The 23,794-nt window shown below is 38.2% G+C and overlaps 1 protein-coding gene across 28 annotated transcripts in view; it reads right to left on the reverse strand.

Moving 5' to 3' along the window:
* The window catches only part of RIMS2 (regulating synaptic membrane exocytosis 2), a 337,394-nt gene that overhangs the window by 271,180 nt on the left and 42,420 nt on the right, over nucleotides 1-23,794 (reverse strand). For 15 of the 28 annotated variants that reach the window (XM_077932773.1, XM_077932781.1, XM_077932774.1 and 12 more), the window contains exons 2-5: nucleotides 20,444-20,476; nucleotides 19,962-20,048; nucleotides 9,199-9,409; nucleotides 5,174-5,185 (exon numbers count right to left, since the gene is read on the reverse strand). In XM_077932773.1, the coding sequence (XP_077788899.1) occupies nucleotides 5,174-5,185; nucleotides 9,199-9,409; nucleotides 19,962-20,048; nucleotides 20,444-20,476 (343 nt within the window). The remainder of the gene's footprint in view (nucleotides 1-5,173; nucleotides 5,186-9,198; nucleotides 9,410-19,961; nucleotides 20,049-20,443; nucleotides 20,477-23,794) is intronic. The other 13 variants (XM_077932794.1, XM_077932799.1, XM_077932800.1 and 10 more) reach the window with 3 other exon arrangements.

Raw genomic sequence — 23,794 nt, forward strand, 5'->3', positions numbered from 1 at the left:
AACATTATAGAAAACACTACATCTATGCAGAATATGTAGAGGAAACCAAAAGCTGATCACACACCTAACTAGATCTTTGTTAATCAAATGATTCAGCAAATTAGCACCAGCAAATCCTTAATTAGTTTATTATTATTTCAGCTCAAGTTAAATGGAGACAAAATTGTGAAAGATAAAATTACACTAATATATGTTTAACAACATTGGGGAAATGCAATTGTAAGTATACAGTAAGTAAATGCAGCTATTAAAGATATATTGTCACAAACAATTTCGGATACAGTACCTAATTTTATTGTTTTTCTGGTCATCACCCTTATCTCCAAAGCTTTACTATTTAAACAGTCCTTTAAACAACTTGTACTGAGCAAATTATCTCAAACTAAATTATCATACTAACAATCTTCTACAAAAACCACAAATATTAACCCACACAGATTAAGTAACTGAATTTAACTACCTGAAATCCATTCTTCTCCGCTGATCTCCTGGATCACAACTGTAGACATCTTTTTAATTTTAAAAATAGTGGATTTGTAATGATCCATTCCTGATATTTTGTAGCTTGTTAAAACAAGATATGCACCCAAAGGGAAAAATAATGCTGTGCTGCAAACTTATTGTATCCAAAATCTTATCTATATCTGAGCGCAGTGTTGCTTCTCATAAACCTATGCTGTGGCACATCCAGTGTACATAATGGTAAAAGATACACTTGCCAGAAATTACCATTCAAAAGAAAATAAAGCACTAAATTACTGTTTTAAAAGAGGGTGTAATCCCACTGTAAGCAAGGACAATTTCATGTAACTCTTGAAGTTTTCAATCATCTATTTGTTATAGATACAATCCACACAGAGCTCTGAGCAAGCAGCCAAGAACAAAAGAAAGTCTGGTTATACTTTCTACTTTACTCTCTTAATAGCAATGTCTTCATTATTTATATATATCGGCACTGGTTTCCAGCAGCTGAAGCCAAATCTATCTGGTTAAATATTCATTGTCTCCTCCTGTGCCATAATGTCCAACTGTACTCAAAAGAATCCTAGGTGTGCTGTTACACACCTGTGGCTAAAAGAAGGGATTTGCTTAGCTAAGTTTGATAAAAGGCCTATGTCTGAAACTTAACAGCACTTGATATGGTTTCTGAATGCCTCACCAGCTGGTCAATATAACATAACACTCAAACACAATTTAACATTCTGGCTCTGCCGCTGAAAAGCTTTTAGAGTTCACCTCAACTGATGTCGTGATAGAGGGGTTTTACCTCTGCTCTGGAACATGTGCTTTGCATATATAAGGTCCCATGTTCAATCCCTGGCATCCAGTTAAGGAACTTATGCAACAGGGCTGAAAAGATCACACCATGAATCCTAGAGAGCTACAGAATATCAAGGTTGGCACTACTAGGCTACAGGGACTATTAATCTAATTCCGCAGATGGCATTTCCTTCATGTTCATTACTTATCACTATATCAAAATGTGTTTAAAGGATGGTTGATACATTTGTAGATTGGTATTTTAAGAAAAACTTTAACAACCTAATCAAGAGTTATTTCAATGACACAACACCACTCAGTATTAGGTTGTAGGATTTCAGCACTGCTATATATTCCTAGCTGTCATGCCATTCTGCTGGGGAGAGGGCAACTCTATTCAATCCTCTTGCATTCCAACCTCATGAAAATGCATGAGTGACATCTCCCCTTTTGATCCTTTTTTGGCAAAGGGGATTGGTGCCAAGATAGTTGAGGCTGAATTGGACTCCCAGAAAAAAATATGCTCCCTGCACAATTCACTTTCTTCTCAAGATCCTTTGGGCGATAAAGAGCAATACCCCTTTCAACAAAAGCAGAATGTGGGATGAGGAGGAATGGCAATGCATCTTTAGATCAATGTTATTCCTTCCTTCATAATTCACTTGTTAGGCCCTAACAAGTGAAGACTAGCATCAGTATAAGCAAAGTACGCTGCCAGAGCCCAATTTCTGTTCTTATCCTGAAGCAAAGTTCTTAACCTGAAGCACTATTTCTGGGTTAGCGGAGTCTGTAACCTGAAGCGTATGTAACCCAAGATACCAATGTACTTTTACTTGTGGAGTTGCTAAGATTGCCAAGGGCAAATGATCTAGAGCCTTCAGGATTTGGTGGATGGAGGGTTTGGAGCTGGGGTGTATTCTTAGTTAGGTGTTGTGGTTTCCTTTTGGGAATATGACTTCCCAGAAATTGCTGGTGCCAGACTGGAATCTCCTTTTCTGAGAAGGTTTCACCCAGTTCTGGTTCTGGACATGGGCTGGCCCTGACATGCACATGTGCAAGACTTGCTCAGTGTGTTTAGAGGCATTTGGTGGGGACGACAGAGGCCTTTCTTCAGTGGTATGGATTGTCTACCATGGGGGTAGTACCTCTCCCACCTGGTTATTTTAGCACTACTTTCCACTGCTCACACATGGACTCTGCACACATGCTCAACAGCAAACTTTGGGATCTCAAAGGAATGCATTCCCAAAAATTCAGAAGAATTGGGGAAATGACCATAATAAGGACTAGTTAGTAATTATTTCCCTGGTGTAAATTCACTTATTTAAGGGAGCTCCAAAAATGTACCCCATGGAACTGAAAAATCTGACTAAAATCATGTTAGAGCCATTATCAGCCATTCAGGGGGATTTTACAGTTCTTTCTTAAGTTTTCAAAAGCTGAATAGAGAATCCCTTGGAGAACTAATTTGAATTTATATTATATTTATTTTTAGAATTTATATCTTAGCTTTCCACAAACATTAGAAATATAATTTGAAACTGGTTGGGGGGGGGGGGACTAGACAAAATTTCTCTAATCATCAAAGCAAATGTATTAAGAACAAGTGATGCCATACAAATTACAGTCTAATCCAAACCTCAGAAGCAGAATAATTTATATTAATGCTAATTTTGAGGGCAATCCTAGACTCCCAGCGTCAAAGGAAGATGTCTAATTTCTTGCTGCAATGATGGGAGGTGGTCAGTAACTCAAAGAATTTCAGGCAGCAAGGCTGAAAAAGATCTCTCTCTTCCAAAGATCTTGAAGACCTACTGCCAGTCACAGCACTGGCCAAGACAAACCAGTAACACAATAAGGGCAACTTTATACAAACAGTGTGTCAAGCAAGTGGTACATCATTTTAAATTCCACTTGGAAGCCAAAGCTATAGATAAATAAGGACACCACTGTTTTCAAAAGAAGCAGCAATATTCCCCCTTATAGAAGTAAAGAACAGTATCCAATGGAGCACAATAGTTTGCAGTACAAAGGGAAAACCAAGAACGACCCTGTTAATCCCTGGAAGGTTTCTTATAAATTAATTATTTTTTGAGGGAATTTATACCCCTCTCTTCCAATATAAGTCCTGTGCTCCGGGCTGCTTAGTTGATTAAAAACAGCTAGAAGAATGAATTAATGCAACTTTAAAAATTAAACAATGCTTTCGAGCTTGATCTTAAGCACACTGAGTTTCAGTCCTCAAATTTACATTCTAACTACCCCAGTGACTTCTAAATAACTGCATAAGTGACTTTAGGCACAACCCCCAAATGGCTTTTACTGAACAACTGTGCTCTTATGCAAATTATTTTCATTTCAAAAAGTTACACAAAAGATGATAGACAGCAGCAAGTGTTTCCAGGATTTTAAAATTGTAATAATTGTAAAAGCAGCATTCTTTCTTTTCATCAAAATAAACTGCAGCAGCATTCCCAGAACATTGGCTTGGATACACATTATATTATTCTGACCTTATGTACTTTTTATTATTTTCTATCAGCTATTAAGCTGGGAACACAAGATTGGGTGAGTGTTCTTAAAACACCATTTACTTTTGAGTAGTGCAAACTAAGTCACAGAGTAGATCCACTGAAATCAAAGGACTTAAGTCAGTCAAAACTAAGTTATGATTTCCATGGGTCTACCCTGAGTATAACTTACTCAGACACTGCCCTGTGTATATTAGTATATAACTCATGCAATATGAATACAGCGAGCAACTAAAATGAAATAAGCATTTAAAGAAAATTTAGGCTTACATTTATAACATTCCTTTTGTATTAATAATAAAAACCATATTATATGTGCAGTGGGACATAATTATATTAATCAATGTTTACAGATTAAAGGTCAATAAGGTCTACAGTTTTACATTATCTAACCAGCTTCTATTAGGGTTTTGTTATGTAATGGCATGTGTCTTGCAAGCTTTTGCATGCTAACTTGAATGTATGGGTTTTATCCAACACTCCAGAAGCAGAGCTCCTCTTCTCCCCCTGTGCACCCCAAAAATATATGGGAAGAGAGGTCAGGGAAGTTCAATTGAGCATGTGAGAAATGTTGCATAAGCAGAACAGCAGCACTGAATACAACCCAATGTATTAGTGTTCATGGGGCTTGCTCACTAATAAATTTAAGGTTGCATTTTTACCCATTAAGATTATACTGTGAGCTCTCTGGATACAGCTATAAATATGCAGGTGAACTTGCTGAGGCCCAGTTGGGGTAAAAGAGGCTACAAATAATATAGCTATTATACAACAGACTCTTCCTCCTAATATGATCCCATATTGCAATATTAAAGAGAAAAAGCAATTAGTGAGGAAGATATTATTAATTTTCAACATACATCATGAGCAAAATGCAAAACAAATATATACTTAATGCTAATACTTTGCTTAAGAGAGAATTTTCATGTATCACATAGGTGTCCAAAAGGTTGGTTTCTTTTTGATTAATTTTTGTTAGAAATTCAATTTCCATTGTTTGCCTTTAATTGAAAAGGATCAACTACTACTGACTTTAGTGAAAACCAGGTCACATTACATAGTATCTGTGTATCTTCCTCACCACTATAAACATATAAAGTATGAAGTGGAGAAGTTGCATCATCAAACATGTGGTGATGTGCATCATGTAACCGCAGCCAATTGCAGCTCCATGGTGAAAATCTTCAGCATGTCCCCAGTATCTCATCATGTGCATCTCCTCTTTAGACTTTATATAGTTTACAAAAGCAACAACAGGAAAACGCCCATGTTCCAGCAGTACTGCCAAACTGACTTGCACTCATAATGCACCTCAGCAATGCAACCCAGTTGAACATAAAATACCAAAACATAAATTATCTGAGACAAAAAAAGGTTCTAACCACTTTATCCTCCTGGAGAGCATATCCATGACAGCAAGTAAGAAAGAACAAGAAAAGAGAAAAGAGAAAAAGAAAGTTACTTCTATTCTGAAACCTCCCCCCACCAGTAATATCTGTTAGTATATAGACTGCAAAGAAACTATCATTATAAAAGCTGTATGAAATATATATTGCCAAGAGCTGTGTGTGTCTTAATAGAAATGAGTACAGTAGCTCCCAGCAGTAATATCTAATATCTCAGTCCTCCAGAAACATCAGTATCACTGAAGATTCTACACTACACAGAAATTGCAGACTACAAGGAGTCAAAACCATCTAGGCATAATTCTAGGATGCAGTACTGGTCATAGAATCAAACTTTCTATGAAAGTTACCTTTCATATAAAAAAACAAAAAAATAGAAAGATTCCAGACATTACAGCTATGAAGATACGGTGAAAGTCTGCAGTCAATACCTGCTGAAATCTCATAAATGAGGGTGCATGTCTAAATAATTTTTCCAAAGTTTAGGAGAGGGTCTTTGGTAACCTACAGGCTTCTTGCCCATCCACTAGCTTAACAAAACAAGTATTATAAATTATACAAAGTTGCTTGATTCTCACAATTTATATCGAATGAAGAATTTAGGTATATTGAAGAATATGGAATACAATTTTAGATGGCAGTCCTATACTCCACCTCTACAATTCTATGATTCAATGCTCCCATTGTCTACATCTCTCCCTTCTTTGCTAGTTCGAGCAAATTTTAGTTTATGCGGAGTTTAATTCAGGCAAACTATGATTTTCCATAAAACCATACCTGAAAACCATGGTTTGAAATTTGCTTTCCACCCATCATATTTTGCCTATTTTGGCCTCTGTTGCAAAATACAGTGTGGGAAGTATGCAAGCCCAAAGTCCATTCATGGCATTATGGCTGAAGAAGGCTACAGTCTGGTCAACTTCCATTTCATAAGAAACCCAGAACTGGTAAAGCCTATTCTAGGCCAGTATTGGCACATATATTCCATTCCTTTTCCTGATATGCTGTTTGTCATAACTTTTTCCTAGCTGGGGCATATCTGGAAGTGTTTTGTGGATTCTATCTGCCTGTCTTGATTTTGTGGAATTCTCCCATTTGAAGTGCTAACCCTTCATTACTAGGCAGAAGTACCTTGCTCAAACACATTGTATTATGAATACCTTAAACAACTCCTATGGCTATGCTTCTTTGCTATTAATCTGTAGGAGGGTGCAGAGTGGTCACTTTTTTCCTCTATCCTGAGTTTTTCACTATTAAAAGAGCACAAGGTTAAGATTGGGAAATCCAGCTTGCAGCTGCAGCTTCCTACTATAGGGCAGATGCTTGTCCCTACTCCTTTTTGTCAATATGATTCAGGCCTCATAGGATTCACTTGCCTTCCAGCCTTTGGAAAATGGGCCTTAATTCCTAGAACTCTATACTTACTCAGTTATGTATATGGGCCTCAGCCTTCATTTCCTCCTGGGAAAAGTACATTAAAGAAACATTTTCTAAAATGATTAAATATTTTATACCATCCACAATGTGGAAAATGTACTGGGATGTTAAACTTGTGTGCTTTCACTTTGCTGCCCACTTCCTACATGCCACTACGTCACTAGCCTGAGGTCAATCAGTACACATCAGTTGAAAATTCATAAATCCTTTTGCTATTTCTATTGGGAGTATGACCTCTATTGGAAGTATGACCTATAAACTGAAAATCAGTCAGAAGTGTGAAATTTGTTGTGAATTTTAGAAACACAGCATTATTGAAACAGAGAGACATCATTTGGTCACATGATCAGTATAGAAAGTGCTGTTGACTTATGAACTTTGGTGAGAAGAGTCTCACACCGCAGTCTGCAAGTATGGCAGGATATTTTTCAAAAGCTGTGGTATGGTAAGCAGACGTGCACCCATCTCCTTGAATGCGTGGCAAAGTTCTTCACCCTACCCACCCTTTTCCACAGGCCACTTTGATTTGCACCCATCAACCTTAAAATTACAAAGGAGGGTGGGAGCTGCAAAAAGTTCAAGAATTGGACTTTCTGTTCTTTCAGCTGGCAAGCCAGATGCATATTTGATCTAGCCAGCTTTCCTGTTGCAGCTTTGTCTATTAAAAAGGAATGGGCTGAATCAAATATGGTTGATTGCCAGCATGATTCAGAACAATAAAAGTTAGGGAGGGGAGCAAGTAATGGGTGGCTGCTAACTTTGGGTTAAACTATTGAGTTATAAATATTATTATATTATTATATATATATTATTAAAATATTATAAATATATGTAGCATTTCACCTTTTTTTACAATGTGCTATTGTTTATTAGCACTGCTGTATAGAAGGTCAAATGTGCTGTTTTGTTTTTATCATGCTCTGAGTGATTTATTTTTTGTAGAATCAATGGCTGTTGACTAACTGATAAAGATTTTTGACTTTGCAAAAGTGCTAATGCTAAGATTTAACTCAATTTCCCAAGTGGTATAGCCAAAATGGTACCATCTATGGATAGCAGGAAGATCTCAAGGTCTGCGAAAGTACAAAAATATTTAGCAAAAATCCTTAAGGAGGGCAAAACCAAGACAATGGGGACTAAGCATTCAGAAGGTCCAAAATACTGATTGATTGTTGTGGTGAAACAGAAAACCAGGCAGAAGGGACAATGGAGTGGGTATTCTGTCCAAACATTGGCCTTAGCAGTTCAGGGGTTCTGACTAAAAACAAATGTTCAGGGTTGGAGAAGCAGAGCAAGGCGAAGGAGGGTGACCAAGATGATAGAGCCTGGAATCCAAGCCTTATGAGGAATGGTTGAGGGAACTGTGTATGTTTAGCCTGGTAAAGAGAAGACCAATATGATAGGTAAAGGTAAAGGGACCCCTGACCATTAGGTCCAGTCGCGGACGACTCTGGGGTTGTGGCGCTCATCTCGCTTTACTGGCTGAGGGAGCTGGCATACAGCTTCCGGGTCATGTGGCCAGCATGACTAAGCCGCTTCTGGCGAACCAGAGCAGCGCAAGGAAACGCTGTTTACCTTCCCGCTGGAGCGGTACCAATATGATAGCCATCTTCAAATAGCTAAAGGGCTGTCACATGGAAAATGGAGCAAGCTTGTTTTCTGCCACTCTGGAGGGTAGGACCCAAACCATTGGATTCAAGTTACAAAAAAGGATATTCCAACTAAACATCAGGGATAATTTTCTGACAGTAAGAGCTGTTTGACAGTGGAACAGACTCCCACGAGGTGGTGTGCTCGCCTTACTTGGAAGTTTTTAAGCAGAGATTTGATGTCATGGATGTTTTAGCTGAGATTACTGCATTATAGGGGGTAAGAGCTGTTTGACAGTGGAATGGACTCCCTCGGAAGGTGGTGGACTCTCCTTCATTGGAGGTTTTTAAGAAGAGGCTGGGTGGTCATTTATCCTTTTCAGTAAGAAAACAGCTGGTGAAGAAATGGTTAATACTCCCTCCTGCCATGTAATGCCATGATCCAGATGCCTAACCTTGTATCTCTGGCCAAGAGAAGAAATGGACTTAGTACACTAGCTTTTCAGATACTTAATCCAACCTTCCAAATAAGTTCACAAAAGCCAAAGGCCTCTCACAAAAACTTATTTGTATACTTACCAACTCATGTGAGAGGAAAAACAGTTCTTTAATTTAATCTCCTACCCTTAAAAGCCATGAGCGAAACAGCTGGTCTGCAACTATCAGGTTATTTAAAAAATATCTGATATGCATTTCTACCTAGAAGCCAACCATGTTAAGTTCAAATGGACTTAGTCCTTTGTAAATTGGTATAAGATTCCTGGCTTAATCCATGGTTTCTGAACAAAGGCTGCAATTATGATGCGGAAAGGGTCTTTACAGACACTAATTCTTCCACGTAATCACTTAAAAATTAAGACAAAACAATCTGATGTGGACCTCACAGATCTGGAATAACATATATTCTCAAAGTAATAGCAATAAACAATACCAGAATAAAATATCAGGAATACTCATTGTAATATATTTTCTTACCTTGTTTGAGCGTAATGACACTCTTCCTCCACAACGTGCACAGAATTTAGTTTGGCAATATGAACAATTATGGCCACAGCCATCGGCAAATTTCGTTTTGTGGCAGATACCACACGTTGGAGCATCACCCTTCTGCTCCTGGTGTTGCTGTGATTCTTCACCCATCTTTTTCACCTGTTCTTTATACATTTCAAACTGTTGATGCAATTTCCTGCAGAAGCAAACAATAGAAGATTTATAATACAAAGACAGCAATAAGAAAATAGGTCTGTCAGTTATTACATTTTAAATATTTCAATATTTTATTAACCAACTAATCACATTATTATAGCACACACTGCATCAACATATTAGGATTAGTTGGATAGTATTTCCTCATAGTAGTCTAATTGAACTAGATAAAACATTCTGAGCCAAATATACCTGTGCAACTCTATGAGACTTAGATATAAGAATTCAGCATGCAGTTTAGGAAGAAGACTAATGGTAACTCCTTTCCGTAACACAGCACAAAGCATAGACTACCAATGAGCTACAGCCCTTGCCCATAGGTAGGTACACTGTTGAAGGTCCCACTCTCATCTGCTCTGGGTGGCAAAACAGAACAGTCAGACTGCTGCAGCATTGGTTCCAGTTTGCTGAACTTCTGCCCATCCTGTAACCCTTAAAAATAACAGGAATAATTTCTGAACTGGGAGGTGGCAACCTGAGCATTAAAAAGAGCAAGGGAATGGAGTTTGCAAGTGTGTGCCAGTGCCTGTTGCTTCACTACTAACCCACAACAGACAAGCACAAGGAATAGTGGATTTGGTATTTTGAGCTTTTAAAACTATATTAGGTAAATGTACATAAAGGAAAAAGGCATAAAATCCATTGAAACAATAATATTTCACTAATGTGGAAATTATAAACAATTTTTAAACTAATAACAGCCTTCTGAAGGCAACTGCATATTATGAAATCAGACCAAATAACTGGAAGAGGAACTGGAAGAAGAAAATGAATTGTTTTGGCAGACCTGCCTGCTTGCCCTTTTTGTTCACAATGTTCAGTACTGAATAAAGTTTGTCTTTGTTTACTAATCTTGCAAATCTGGCTCCCTGCCAATATGCCATCCAGCAAGTGCTTTGTAAGTACAATGTTTAGTGTGGGACTCAAAAGCAAATGTGTAGAAGAGAACGATATGGTCAATTAAAATTGTGAGACCAATGCTAAGTTACATATTATTCTTTATATATTTATGGTGTAACTATGATTTGCACTTATTACTGTAAGCTTCCTCAGAATGCATACATCTGTTTTGATATCTTCATTAAAGTCGTTTCATTGCTTACTTTTTCAGCTAGAGACACCATGAGAATTCTTTACCTATTTCAAAACAGAATTTATCTTGTCCGGCTGATAATACTTACCTGCATTACATATCTAATGCTGTTTACCTTTATAATTAGTATCTATCTCTCATTGATATTTACGAACTTAGCCATGCTATAAATCTTAACCAGTTGACTTAATGAATTTCGTCACATTTTGACTTATATTTGACTTGAAACTTTACTTGTCCATAGAATCCAAAAAAGCATTAATCAGCAATTTCTTTTAAAATCAATTAAGAAGGTACGCTTTAAAAAATTCAGCATGCACAAATTTTACTTCATATGCACAACTTTGTAACTCCCCCCCCCACAACATGCTTTCAGTAAGCTATACTTTTAGTGTATTCATAAAGTGGTTAACCCACTGTAAAAGGGTCACAATATTTAAAAACTGATGGTGCAAAAATAACAAAATTAAGCATTAGTGCATTTATGAAAAGTCTGTCATTTCAGCTAATATATTATGTACAGCAGATAAGAGCCATCTGTTTGAAGCCAAAAAATCTGTTACTACTGAGAAGATATTACCCACACTAGTAAATGCAGAATTAACTGTCTGTAAGACTTCATCTCACGTGACAAAAATAAACAAGTGCCAAATAATAGATCAGTCTACCTTAGCTCAGAAATATAACACCCCTGGACATTACAGTATCAGGATTAGAATGAGTTCATTCCACATCATTTACAACATTCATGAGAATGTTCAATTATTAAATAACTTGTATCCTTTTACTGCTGCAACAGTATTGTTCTTACTTGATGGCTTTCCTTTTTAATGAATAGGAGATAAGCATGGACAATGCTGGGTGTGCTAGCATAGTCAGGGATCAGGAGTGTTTACCACTCCATCATCTAATCTTACGCTGTTCAGAGCTGTGTATGTGTGACTGGGGGGTGGGGCGGGGGGAGGCCTGGAGTAATACATGTTGCTTTAGCCAATTATGCCCTGCACTTGTACAGTTGGTGATGCAATGATTTTAGTGCAGCAGATTAAAATTGTTTCTATAATTAAAACAAAGTTTAAAAAAATAGGGCAGAGGCACTGGGAGCAAACAATAATACACAGAGAATTATATGACAACAGGGGGCAAAACATGATAAAGCCAAGCTGTCACATAGTGAGGGAGATAGGAAAATAAACTTAGATCGGGGATAAATGTCTGACCTTGCTACATATCTCCCAACCACAGATACAATTATACCACAAGTACAATTCAAGCATTTACCAAGCCACTGAAAGTCTTTACATTGTGTGGGGAAAGATGCAACTCATCACCTCCACGACATAGACAGTACCATGTATAAACCAGACACTCTATACAGAGACCCAACTGTGCAGATGGACAGTTCACATGATCTTCAGCAATCATGGTCAGGGATGGTAGAAGTTGTAGTCAAATAACATCTGAAGACCACAGGTTCCCTACTCCTACCCTAGCAGCTACCAAGCACAAGCCTCACACATTATAGGTAAAAGATAAAGGACCCATGGATAGTTAAGTCCAGTCAAAGGCGACTATAGGAATGCGGCGCTCATCTCGCTTTCAGGCCGAGGGAGCCGGCGTTTGTCCACAGACAGCTTTCCAGGTCATGTGGCCAGCATGACGAAACCACTTCTGACACAACAGAACACCATGACGGAAACCAGAGCACACAGAAACACCGTTTACCTTTCTGCCACGGCAATACCTATTTATCTACTTGCATTGCTGTGCTTTTGAACTGCTAGGTTGGCAGCAGCTGAGACAGAGCAATGGGAGCTCACCCCATCGCGCAGATTCAGACCGCTGACCTTCTGATAAGCAAGTGGTTTAGATCACAGCACCACCAGCTCCCATAACACATTACAGTATAAGACACTGCTATTAAGGGTGTTGGGGGAACACACCCAAAATGAGGATAAACTATTAATTTCATTTATTAAAAGAATGCAAACTTGTTACCCAGGTAGAATAGCATCTGCTTTGCATGCAGAAAGTCCTAGATTTGATCCCCAGCATCTCCAGGTAGGGCTGGGGATGTTTCCTGTCTGCAACCATGGAAAGTCATTGCCCATCAGCATAAATGCTGAGCTAGATGAGCCAGTGGCCCTAATGTCAGTTTAATGTAGCTTCCTATGTTCCTGCCTGACTTTTTAATTACAGCCAGTTCTGGGGGTGGCACCAGAAAATTGGAGCAAAACAAGATTTAGTTGGCACGTAATTGATTCTGTTAACCCTTCTGCCTTCTACCCTACCAGTTCTAATGGGCACCAGCCACTACAGTTCCAGAATATGTATCACTTTAAACTTGCTTAAATTAAAGCACAAAGGTGCTCTTGCCCTACAGCCTGTTTAACAGAGTCTCCATCCCTGGTGGTTCCCGTCCCTAGTAGATTTGTGGTCCCAGTCCCTGGCACACACTGTCTCTATTCCCATCCTTTTTAATGAATTTATTTAGGTATGCAACACACAAGAAAGAGAAAAAATGGGAAGAAAAAATAATCCTCCCAATGGCCCACCCCACAGAGTGTTAACAGTCCATGAGCAGTTCACAGAAGTTCTTTATTGAAGTCTACTATAGTGCTTATATGAAGTCCAATATTGTCCAGTGGCAGGAGATGTGAACAAGCAAGAAGACCAATACATACCCTTCTGTCAACCATGTCATGAAGGTCTATTTTCCCTTTTCGTTAGATTCTGCAGGAGCCTTTTCAAAACTTTTGTTAGTATGAGTTGAAAGCATTGCCATCGAGAATGAGGTACATGACATCTCCAGGAATACACATATAAATGTACCCACAGAATGAAGGAATCTACACAGATACAGAAACCCAACCAAGGGGGCACTTCCAGACCGTCACTATTTTCAGGAGGGATTCAATCAAATGCTGGTAAATTAAGGTTGCTCAATTAAAGCTGATTTGGAACTCTTGTGCCACAAACCTGCTCCCCCAAAAGATTGGACTTTGAAAAAAACACACCAAAACTTCAGAATCGTTTCTAATTTTCCACATGAGTGGCTTCAGATATCATTAAGTGTTTCATTACAGCCTCACAGTACCACCCTTCTTTGCTTTGTTTGGATACGTAATGAGTAATAGATTGGGACTGTGAATATGTTAAAAGAAAGAATACAAAATCATATGGATGGGAAAGAGTTGCAAGGATTGACTTTTTATTATAATAGTTAATTTAAAATGTTCATCTTTCTATGAATTTGTCTTGTTGATTATTTGGAATTCTTCTCAGATATGTCCATATATTCTGTAACCACTCTTTTAATGTTGGAGCCGTTTTTTTTTTTCTTTCCAAAGCTGACCAATGCATAATCTTGCTCCTGGTAATAAACTAGCAACCAATTTTAGGTCGGTATTTTTCACTTCTGTTTTTAATATACACAAAAGGGTATTCTTAGAGCTTCTTGACATATTAAATCCTCTAATTTCCTGAACTGTGTTGAGAACCAAATTCCAGATTTGGTTTGTTGTTGTTTTTTACACAACTCCAGAAAATATGAAGATAGCCAGCCCTTAATCTCCTACATCTCCAGCAAAATAAGTTTATCTTAATTTATAGGGTGTAAGATACCACTGATTGGTGGGCTTTTAAAAACTTTCATTTAGATTAGTGCTTATTAATGTTTTTGATATTGTTTTAAAAATCCATATCCACTATGTTTGTCTTATGGTCAAACTTTCAGGCAGTTGACCACATGCAGCATCTTTTGTTGGAACCAGATTTGTAAGTTTATAGTAGAATACAGTTGATTCTCTGTAAACTCATTTATTAGCATGGATGTTAAGGGTGATAAACTCAGTGCCATTTTCTATGGCAGGGAAAGACTTTCTGAGATACAAAAAGTGATGGGGAAATGCACTGTAATGTGTAGGATAACATTGCTTTGACACAATGTCATCTAACCTCCCTGAAACCAAGTAAGAATGAATGCTCATTAAATAGCCATTCTGCTCTTAATCTCCCCACAAACAAAGCAGCACAAATTTCAATAAACTGATGATCCAGAAACACGCAGACATACAGGGTTCTAATATTTACTAAGCTGGTAAGAGTGTTCAAATGACTGAATACAGGCTTGCCCCTCTCCTCTCTACAAACCAGAGAAAGTTCCATATGATCCAGGTACTACACATAATACACTACAGCTTGTGAAGTTCAGTTAGAACTTTTGATAAGATATTACAAGAAAATATCTGTTTCTAATCAAAATAATAAATGTATTTGATATTAAATCACAAGATTCAGAAGCCCAACCCTGTGCAGATTTACTCAGAAGTGAGTCCTGCAAAGTTCAATGGGGAGTTTACCCCGAAGTAAGTGTGTATGGGATTGCCACCTAAAAAGTACTAAACTGAAGCAGAATAAATCACATAAATGAATACAGTGTGCAGCTGGTAGAGAAGAGCTTACAGTAATGTGTAATGCGGGCAGGTCACACTAATAGCCTGGTTGTGAAAATAAGTACACAAGAGTGTTCTTGTTTTCATAAATGAACTGTGGGAGGGCGTATGGTGACATAACACCATGTTCATGGTCAGTGAACATGGCCCAAGATAATATGGGTAAGCTACTGGCACAGCTGAAAGATATAATTAAACACATATAGTATCTTCATTTCACTGTTAGCAACACATGGATTTCCACAGCTAATACTGACAACACTGGATAATACTACTAGTCCCCACTTTTTATTGAGGAAATCCCATAGAAGTACCATCAGCAATGATGTCTCAGGGCTGAGACTCTAAATGTATAGGTTAGGCCTAGGAGCCAGAATAGAAAACATACACATTTTTTTGGCAAAGTGATAGGCACCATTGTGAGCCAAGAAAAGAAAGCCAGGAGGAATCTCATTATATTACACTGAATAGAATTGTCTTGACTAATCAGAACACAACAATGCTATTTGGTTACTGACCCACAGACATATGGCTCCAACTCTCTGCTTTCACTATAGCTTTGGGAGTCTGGTCTGCATAAGTCTAATATCATAATATTGTTATGCACATATGTGGGACTACTTCAAGCTTTTTAAGTTCACACTTAAACACACAACATGATATTCCAAATTTATAAAGTTTTCTACTCTACTTTCTTTCCCAGATCCTTTCTTTGAAGAAAGAAAGCTCCCCCCCAACCACCACCCATGGGGGAAAATATGGGATCTCCATATATTTTCCCATTCAGGACAAAAAGCAGCTGAAACGGCATATTGAAGAGAAAAATGGTTCACCACTCAAAATCCCCACTTCAAGGCATCTGCAGCTACTTTGCATTAACAAAAACTCTGATGAGAAAATCAGTCGGGGAACTACAAGCACAACCATAACAGGGCCTTAAAGCTTTGAATATTAACAATAAGGTGGTATATATTATTCCTTTAGTTTGGAACATACATGCAACACCACAATAACAGAACCTTGGCTAGAATGTATACCACAAAATAGGAAAGGTACGATGGGGCCAAGAGGATGCCCATGTGGTTAAAGATCAGAGGCAAGAAGGTTTCCTTGAGAATTCCAAATAATAAAAACATAATCCACAAACCAGTTGCTGCTAGCTATATATTCTTCTCTATTTAGTATAATTATTCATGTTGTTCATTGACCTTAGCCCTTTTCAAACAATGTTCACTGAATACATGGAACAGAAGCAGAATACCCATGCCTGGCCTCCACACATCCAAGAAATGAATAGAACACATGCATGTACAAGTTGAACATGTGTAGTCTCTTTCTATGACATTATAAACCTTACAAAAATACATCTCAGATCCTGCATGCAGAACTTAAACATGTTTAACTGGATATACACAGACTCTGTTCGGACTTCCAGCTTAAACATACAGAGATCAGGGACAGGACAGGAGGCACAATACTGCACTCCTCTCCATATGTGTGATTATCACCTTAGCAGATCATGGTCTAGTGGTTCTTTTGGAAGTACATGGGCTCATCATGAGAATCCCAATAGCCATGGCCCCATGAAGAATCCAAAAATGCAGATAGGTGTGACAATCCATTTTATTTATACATAGAAATAAGAGCAACTGCACATAGCTGAGCCAGCCCACCCAGAAAACAAGGTGAGGCAACCGCCTCAGATGGCAGTATTCACAGGGACAGCAGATCACAACACAGATGTTTACTGTGCCCCACCTTGTTACTGATGTAGATCTTCACTCACCCCTTCTTCCCTCGTGGGGAGGGAGGTGGGAGTTTATGGTTCGCCTCAGGTGCCAAAATGTCTTGGCCCTGCCCTCGTACATAGCATAATATTCAGAGGACAAAGCTAAAATGGGTTAACTCTGCTTGTCATTGGTTCTGGCTCCACCTACTGTTGTTTGGTTGCCTTACATGCTACCAGTTTCAAGAGGCACTAGTAACCACTGCATAAACCTGTTTATATCACATCAGCTCATACAAGATTCAGATTTTAGTCATTTAGAATTCTTAACATAGAAACAAATAAGATTACGTGTTTATCTAACTCCACAATTAATCCATATGGCATTAAGAACAACTAATTTCAAGGGAACTTGCAAGTTGCTTAGGAATGTGGTTTTATAAAACAAACTGGAAATACCAGACACGCTAAAATGCTTTTCTAAAGAAAGAATTAACACCCTGTGATTGTTGAGTAGTTAATAGCAACCTGTAGTTAGTCTCATATTTCTGAATATTTTAATTCTACAGTTTTAGCAATCTGAAGCAACATACATCAGGGCAAACTTAGGTCTTTCAAATTTTAGTGAGACCCTGTGTAAGGCCACATTTCACCTTCAGTTCTGTTAAATTCACGACATCATAGTTGCGACATCCTGTGGCGCCTCCTAGGCTTGGTGTCCAGTGTGGCGGAACCGGTTGCACTGCCCCAAATCTGCCTCTGCAGATACATTTGCTTACAGCTCTGGTTTAATATACCTGAACTATCGTCGTAATGTATGTTTTGTTTCACAGCTCTGATGGAAGCTGTTGGTATACCCCCAATTTCATCTTAATTCATGAACACTTGGCACATGAAGGAAGAGATGGACTATTCTGCTCCCAACCAGAGGTGTAGGGATTATTCTGTTGGGAAGGTTGGGGGATTAGGGCGGGGGGGGGGGGGGAGTTTGAATGTTGAAGTTAATCCCTGTTGGAATTAATGGCATCTTTATTTTGTGCTGATGGAATATGATAATAACACTGAAATTACTATGATACATAATAGATCTATTGCCTGGTATATGCTGTGTAATTTTAAATTAATCTTATAGTGCCACACTTAGCTGAAATAACTTGCAACGTAAATGACCTGAGTACACCAAATAAAAGAAGAGGGATATGGTCTGCTTTAAAGTGAGTTAACCCAGACCTTTTTTTTTTTTTACAAGATACACATTAAATAAATAAAAAAGAGAAACACAATACTGATACAAAATCCCTCTTCCAATGCAGAGGTGGAGATTGGTACACTTCACGAGGTACTTCCAAAGGTACAGGGTCAGCAAATTTGAAATAAAGTCATAAAAATGCTTTAAAGATAGCACATTGCTGTACATGTGCCCAGACAGACTATATGAAATTAATCACAACACATTCAACCTTTGCTAGTGGGAATGCAATTTCCTAGGCTCTCTAGTATACGCATGTGGTGGTTCAACCTCAAAATTATTCCCTTTTGGGAGAAAATTTTTCAACCAATTAATTTAAATGATTGGGCAATCGCTACAACCAGACCCAAAATAAGCCCTATTATCTTATTTTACCCCTCAGATTAATAACATAACCAATAATGACTTCATCCCCCATTTATTAACTGCAGCTACATTAGTGATTGCAAAAAAATGGAAAAACTTTAAATGCAAATCTTTTTGAGGCCTGGATTTCCTAGGTATGAGATATCTTGCTTTGAACAAATTAACCATTTCACAAAATGAATATTGATCAAGTGGAAGAATCACACCTTCTATACGACATGGTATCCTTTTATTGACTTTGTTAAGACAATCGAACACGCTTTTCATCCTTCATCAACTCATGGAAACTTATGGAGAGACATTTTCATTTGATTGCCAGTCTTGAAACATCTAAAACTACAGCCATAGCCAATATTTTTCTTTCTTTTCTGTGCAGTTACTAAGCTCTGTTTTCCTTGTATGAGTATGTTTTGTTATTTGAAATTAAGAATCAATTTTAAAAAAAGAACAAACCTTAAGGAATGGCAAAAGTTAGAAGGGTAGTTCAGTGATAAAGTTATAATAAATTTATAGAAAACAAATAAATTCAGTATGAAAAAAATCACTAAAAGATATTCATAGGCTTTCAAAAGAATAACTTTGCATTAAATCAATAACATTAAATTGAGGCTTCTCCACTGCATAGCAAGAAAACTAACAGAACTTTTATCTGTCTCAGTCAAACAATAAGTACACTACCTGCATGTAGGACTCTGATTCACAGCCTGGATTTTTAACTATAAAAAATTATTTAAATACAATAATCAAGTTGCAAAGCCCAAGTAATAATACCATACAATCAACCATGTTCAGGAAGATCCAAGGAAAACTCTCACACACCAGTAGAGGTGTGATGGGGAAAACATTTTGTTCCATTTCTCTTTAGCCTTTGTATTACTAGCAGATAAATAAATAATATTGATGCTTCAGAATAGTTATTTGGTTGACATAAGGGAGAGAGAGCGCCATTTAAATAAACTTAAAAGTAATACTCAATATACCCTTATATGTTCAGTTTTTAATATCCTTGATGTATAATTCTCTAACACTAGATTAAGCTTAAGTCTGAGTCTCCGAACTTTGCCATTTCTGTCACAACCATCACATCTTTAAATTAAAAAATGAGCCATTTTTTCATATGGTCTCATTAAGGGAAATCCATTTATGCATGATGGTAAACACAGAAGACAATATCTGCCTTGCAACTTGACAGATATTGTAAAGGAATGACACAGTGATGATGTAGGTAAATATGTGTACATAAATAACAGGGGCATTCACACAACTGATCTGAAAACTCAAGCTCTTCATGCATATCAGTCATCTTAATTTTGAAGGAGTTCTGCGCATGAAGTTCATGAAAGAAGCTGGTCCCCTACAGAGCAGGAAGCATTCCTAACCAACCAAACCTGAAGCCAGGTTCAATTTCCTTTTGCCAATTAAAGATTGAAAAGCAGCATCAGTTATATAGCTAATCCTATAGATGCTAACTGAGCGGTAAGTCACAATGAGTTCAGCAAGATTTACTACCCAGCAAGCATGCACAGGATTGCAGCCTCAATTTGAAAGATGTTCTTATAAGGATGTTATATATTATTTAAACATACTCTGTGGTATGTTTTAATGCTACAGCAGTACTTAGTCTACAGATAGCGGCTTACTTACGTCTGGGGCTCCTTTTCATTTTGTTGTTTTTGCTGTGGCTGAAGAACGTTATTTACCAGCTCAGTGATCCCACTAAAGGGAAACCACCTGTTTAAATAAGCAAATAATGTGACTGAATAACCAAATAAAATCACACTAGCATAAATGCTTTCTTACCCAATAATAATAGTCATATAAAGGCAGAAAAGCTAAAGCCAATGGGAATGTTCACTGCAATTAAGTCAGCCACTAATAGGATGTAAGGGGAAATAAAGTTTTACATTTAAATAGTTCAGAAGCAGGTAGCAAGAAACTACATCCAGCTAATATGTGGATGAAGTAAGAAGCCGCAAGCAGCTCTTACAAGCCAATCAGAAAGCAGATGACTACCAGCAGCCTATCAGATATTAGTGAAACCTAATACCATCAAAAGGTGCAGAAAGCAGAATATGGCAAAGGTAGAGAAGTCAAGCCCACTACACTTTTAAGATTTTTTTACTTACTGTGTCGCTTGTGGTTTTTGTTCTTCTTTCACCCTAAAAAAATAAGTTTGTGCAGCTGAGTGCAGTGTACTAGAACACAAATCCTATCTGCAGTCCTCACCCTCTCACTCGACAGGCAACAGAAAGAATGCTGTCATTTCCCTGTTCACTTGCCAAAACTTGTATCTAGACAAGTTTTCCACTAGGCTAATGATATCACAATCATCTTCAGATGAAGGGTGGTATACAAATTTAATAAATAAAATAAAATAAAAAAACACCTAAAATTCTTAATTACTGTTGTGACATTTCATAATGAACACCTAGTTCTTTCAACAGAATTAATTTAAATAATGAAAATTAATTATTTTAATTAGCTACGTGACCTACAGCATATATTGAACCATAAGCTAATATATTAAATTTAACATTATTTTAGTCACTATAAACAATAAAAAGGGCTACAAATAAAAATATTTTTAAAACTCTAATGAAACAGAACAAATTGCAAGTATTTTGCATCTCTTCACATATTTGTAGAAGAGTTAATCACTCTGTTTCTCTGTAAAGTAAATACATTAAGTTTGTGATGAAATGCTTGGCTCAAACTGCTTTCAGCCTGTGATGATCCTTGTTGCAATAGTCATCAGAAGCACACAACAGTGTACAAATCCTAAGAGCAAGTAGATAAAAGCTAAATTTCATCCTCCACATGAAATCTAATCAAACAAGTGTGAAAAAGACTAGTTCCCTAGTTTAACAAAGCATTCTAAAATCTAACAGACAACTTCCATTTATATTTTATTTTGTTACACTTTTCATATGAAATGTTTTAAAAATTCAATGTTTCATTAACAATGTTGCAAGCAGAATATTTTAAACACTATGTGTTTAGAGCCATACCATATGCTAGGTCAGCCTTCCCCAATCTGAGAGCACCAGTTCAGGGAAGGCTATGCTAGGTCATGCTAGTCTTCATTTACTGAAATCCAGTCACTCTTCCTGTACATAAAGTGCCAAACGTGTCCCATGCTGCTGCCTCAGAAATGTGGGAAATTGAAGCTCCCTAAGTGGATGTAAAATTCCACTTGTTGCTTGTACATGATGCTATGAGCTAGCATGGCAAGTATTGCCAACATGCTGCCCTTCAGATTTTGTTGGACTTAGAATCATAGAATTGTAGAGTTAGAAGAGATCATGAGGGCAATGCTTCAATTCCCAGCCAGCATGATCAGTGCCCAGGTGTAATGTAATGCATGAGACTGTTGAATTAGGTTTCTCAACAGTCTCTGCTGTGAGCTGCATATCTGACCTAGGGAACAGAGTTGTATTGCTGGAAAAGGGAGGGAAAGCAGAGAGAAAGACAGAAAACAGACAATAAGTCTTTACTGTAGCCTTTGACACATAAGGTGTATGTTTTTAGGATCCATCCTATTTTTGTTATTGCAAGATGCTTTATATTGGTTTTAAATTAATGTAACCCAACCTGGGACCTTAGGGTGACAGGTGGGAAATCAATTTAAGCAAGCAAGCAAACAAACAAACAAACAAATAATTTAGCTTGGGAGCAGGCGTAGGAAGGCTAGTGAAGCACCAGTGGGGACTCAAAATGTGAAAAGAAAAACCATGGTAGCAGTTTAGATAGAAAGGTAGCCTTGGGTTTGCCGCTAGTTAAAGTGACTCTCTGGGAAATGCCCTGAAGATGTGGAGCCTCACTTAGTGCTGAAGCTGAACTAATGAACAGGAAAGTCTAGACGGGAGGACTTCCGGGTTGGCGCCATCGCCGAATGGCGGACTCCCTCCGAGCTCCGGAGGGAGCCTGCTCGGCAGGGGTTGGGTCTTACCGCGCCGGCGACGCGGGGACCCTTAAAACCCACGGCCACGGAGGCCGTGGACATGGAGACTCGGCTGGCACCGCCAGCGCCCTCCCGACTCGTGAAGGAGCCTTTTTAAAGGCTACGGATCGGGTGCCGGGGAGAGGCGCGGTGCTTTGAGTCCTCTGCCAGCCCTGCCGAGCGAAGCCGCATGCCATCCGGCGGAGAGCGCTGACTTCTTCCATTGAGAATTCGGACTTTTAACAGCAACCCGTGAGTAATTTGGAAAACCGGGTTTAAAAGGAGAAAAAAAGGAAATTTTTTCGGATTCGGTACGAGCGGGGGGGGATCCAAAAAGGAAGTCAATCCCCCTCCCTACTATAAACATTCTAAAACAAGGACCGGGCAACCAAGGTCACGTAAGAACTGTATTTTTGATAATAACGAAGAATTTCACGATGGGAAACTACAAGAAACTGTGCTGGAGGAGAAGAGTGGAGGGAGAAGGAAAGCGAAACCCCCCCCCCCCCTGGGAACCGGGGCGATTGGAGAGAGAGCCTGGTGAAAAGAGACGGAGACTTTGACAGCTGTCAAAGTAGCTGTCAAAGCCGGAAAAATTTAAAGAGGACTCTGTTTTGAGGACTTTGCTGGTTAAATTTGTTACAAATTGCTAAGATTCGGATACAAAATGGCGAAAATACTGAACAACAACCAGACTTTTGGACTAGAGGATACAAAGTTAAAACAATCCCCCTAGAGGAGTTTCGGGACATTACAAAGATGGTCGTAAGTGGAAAAATACCTTCGGAACTTTACAGGACTGGTTATCTTCTGGGAAAGCTGCAAAACTGAAATAGTATTATGTCTACAGGGGTGTTTACATTAAAGGAGACAATAGAATACTCTATTGAAGAAAGGAAGGGACTGAACGCAAGTTTTTGTTCCTGAATAACAAAATCCCCTGTAGAGCTACTAAATTGCTGAATTAGAACGCCTTAGCAGCGGAAAAAGATGAAACTGGACTACAACATGGAAAGAACAATGGGGGGAGCCTTAAAGACTAAAGATTGGAGATTTGAAGTTAAATACTATAAAAATAACTTTAAATAACTTTAAACTTAAAAAAAAAAAAGACTGGCAAGGGACTGGGGGGAAAATCTGATTATGGATTTAAGAATTCTAGGCAGACAATATAGATTGGTGGACAGGGGGAACTCAAACCGGGGAAGGGGGGGGGAGAACTAGAATCCAAAGGCTTGCAACTACTTTTGAATTCTTTTTTCTACATACTTTTTATCTTTTTATATCTTTATATTGTTTTTCTTTATATTTTGCTGGGTGTTTTTATTTAAAAAAAAGGGAATTCGTGGAAGGAAATTGGGGGGGACCTTGGGGACAGATTTTTTGCTTTTTTATCAAGGGTAATGATGAGGACTGTATAAGCTTAAATTCGAATATTGGGCTAAACAAATTAAGTTTAAATTAGGAGGGAGAACTTGTTGAGCTAACGATATGAAAGGGGAATATGGCAGGGATGGGGGAGGGGGGGAGTCCCAGA

Source organism: Podarcis muralis, chromosome 8 (assembly GCF_964188315.1).
Source record: "Podarcis muralis chromosome 8, rPodMur119.hap1.1, whole genome shotgun sequence".
Classification (NCBI taxonomy): domain Eukaryota; kingdom Metazoa; phylum Chordata; class Lepidosauria; order Squamata; family Lacertidae; genus Podarcis; species Podarcis muralis.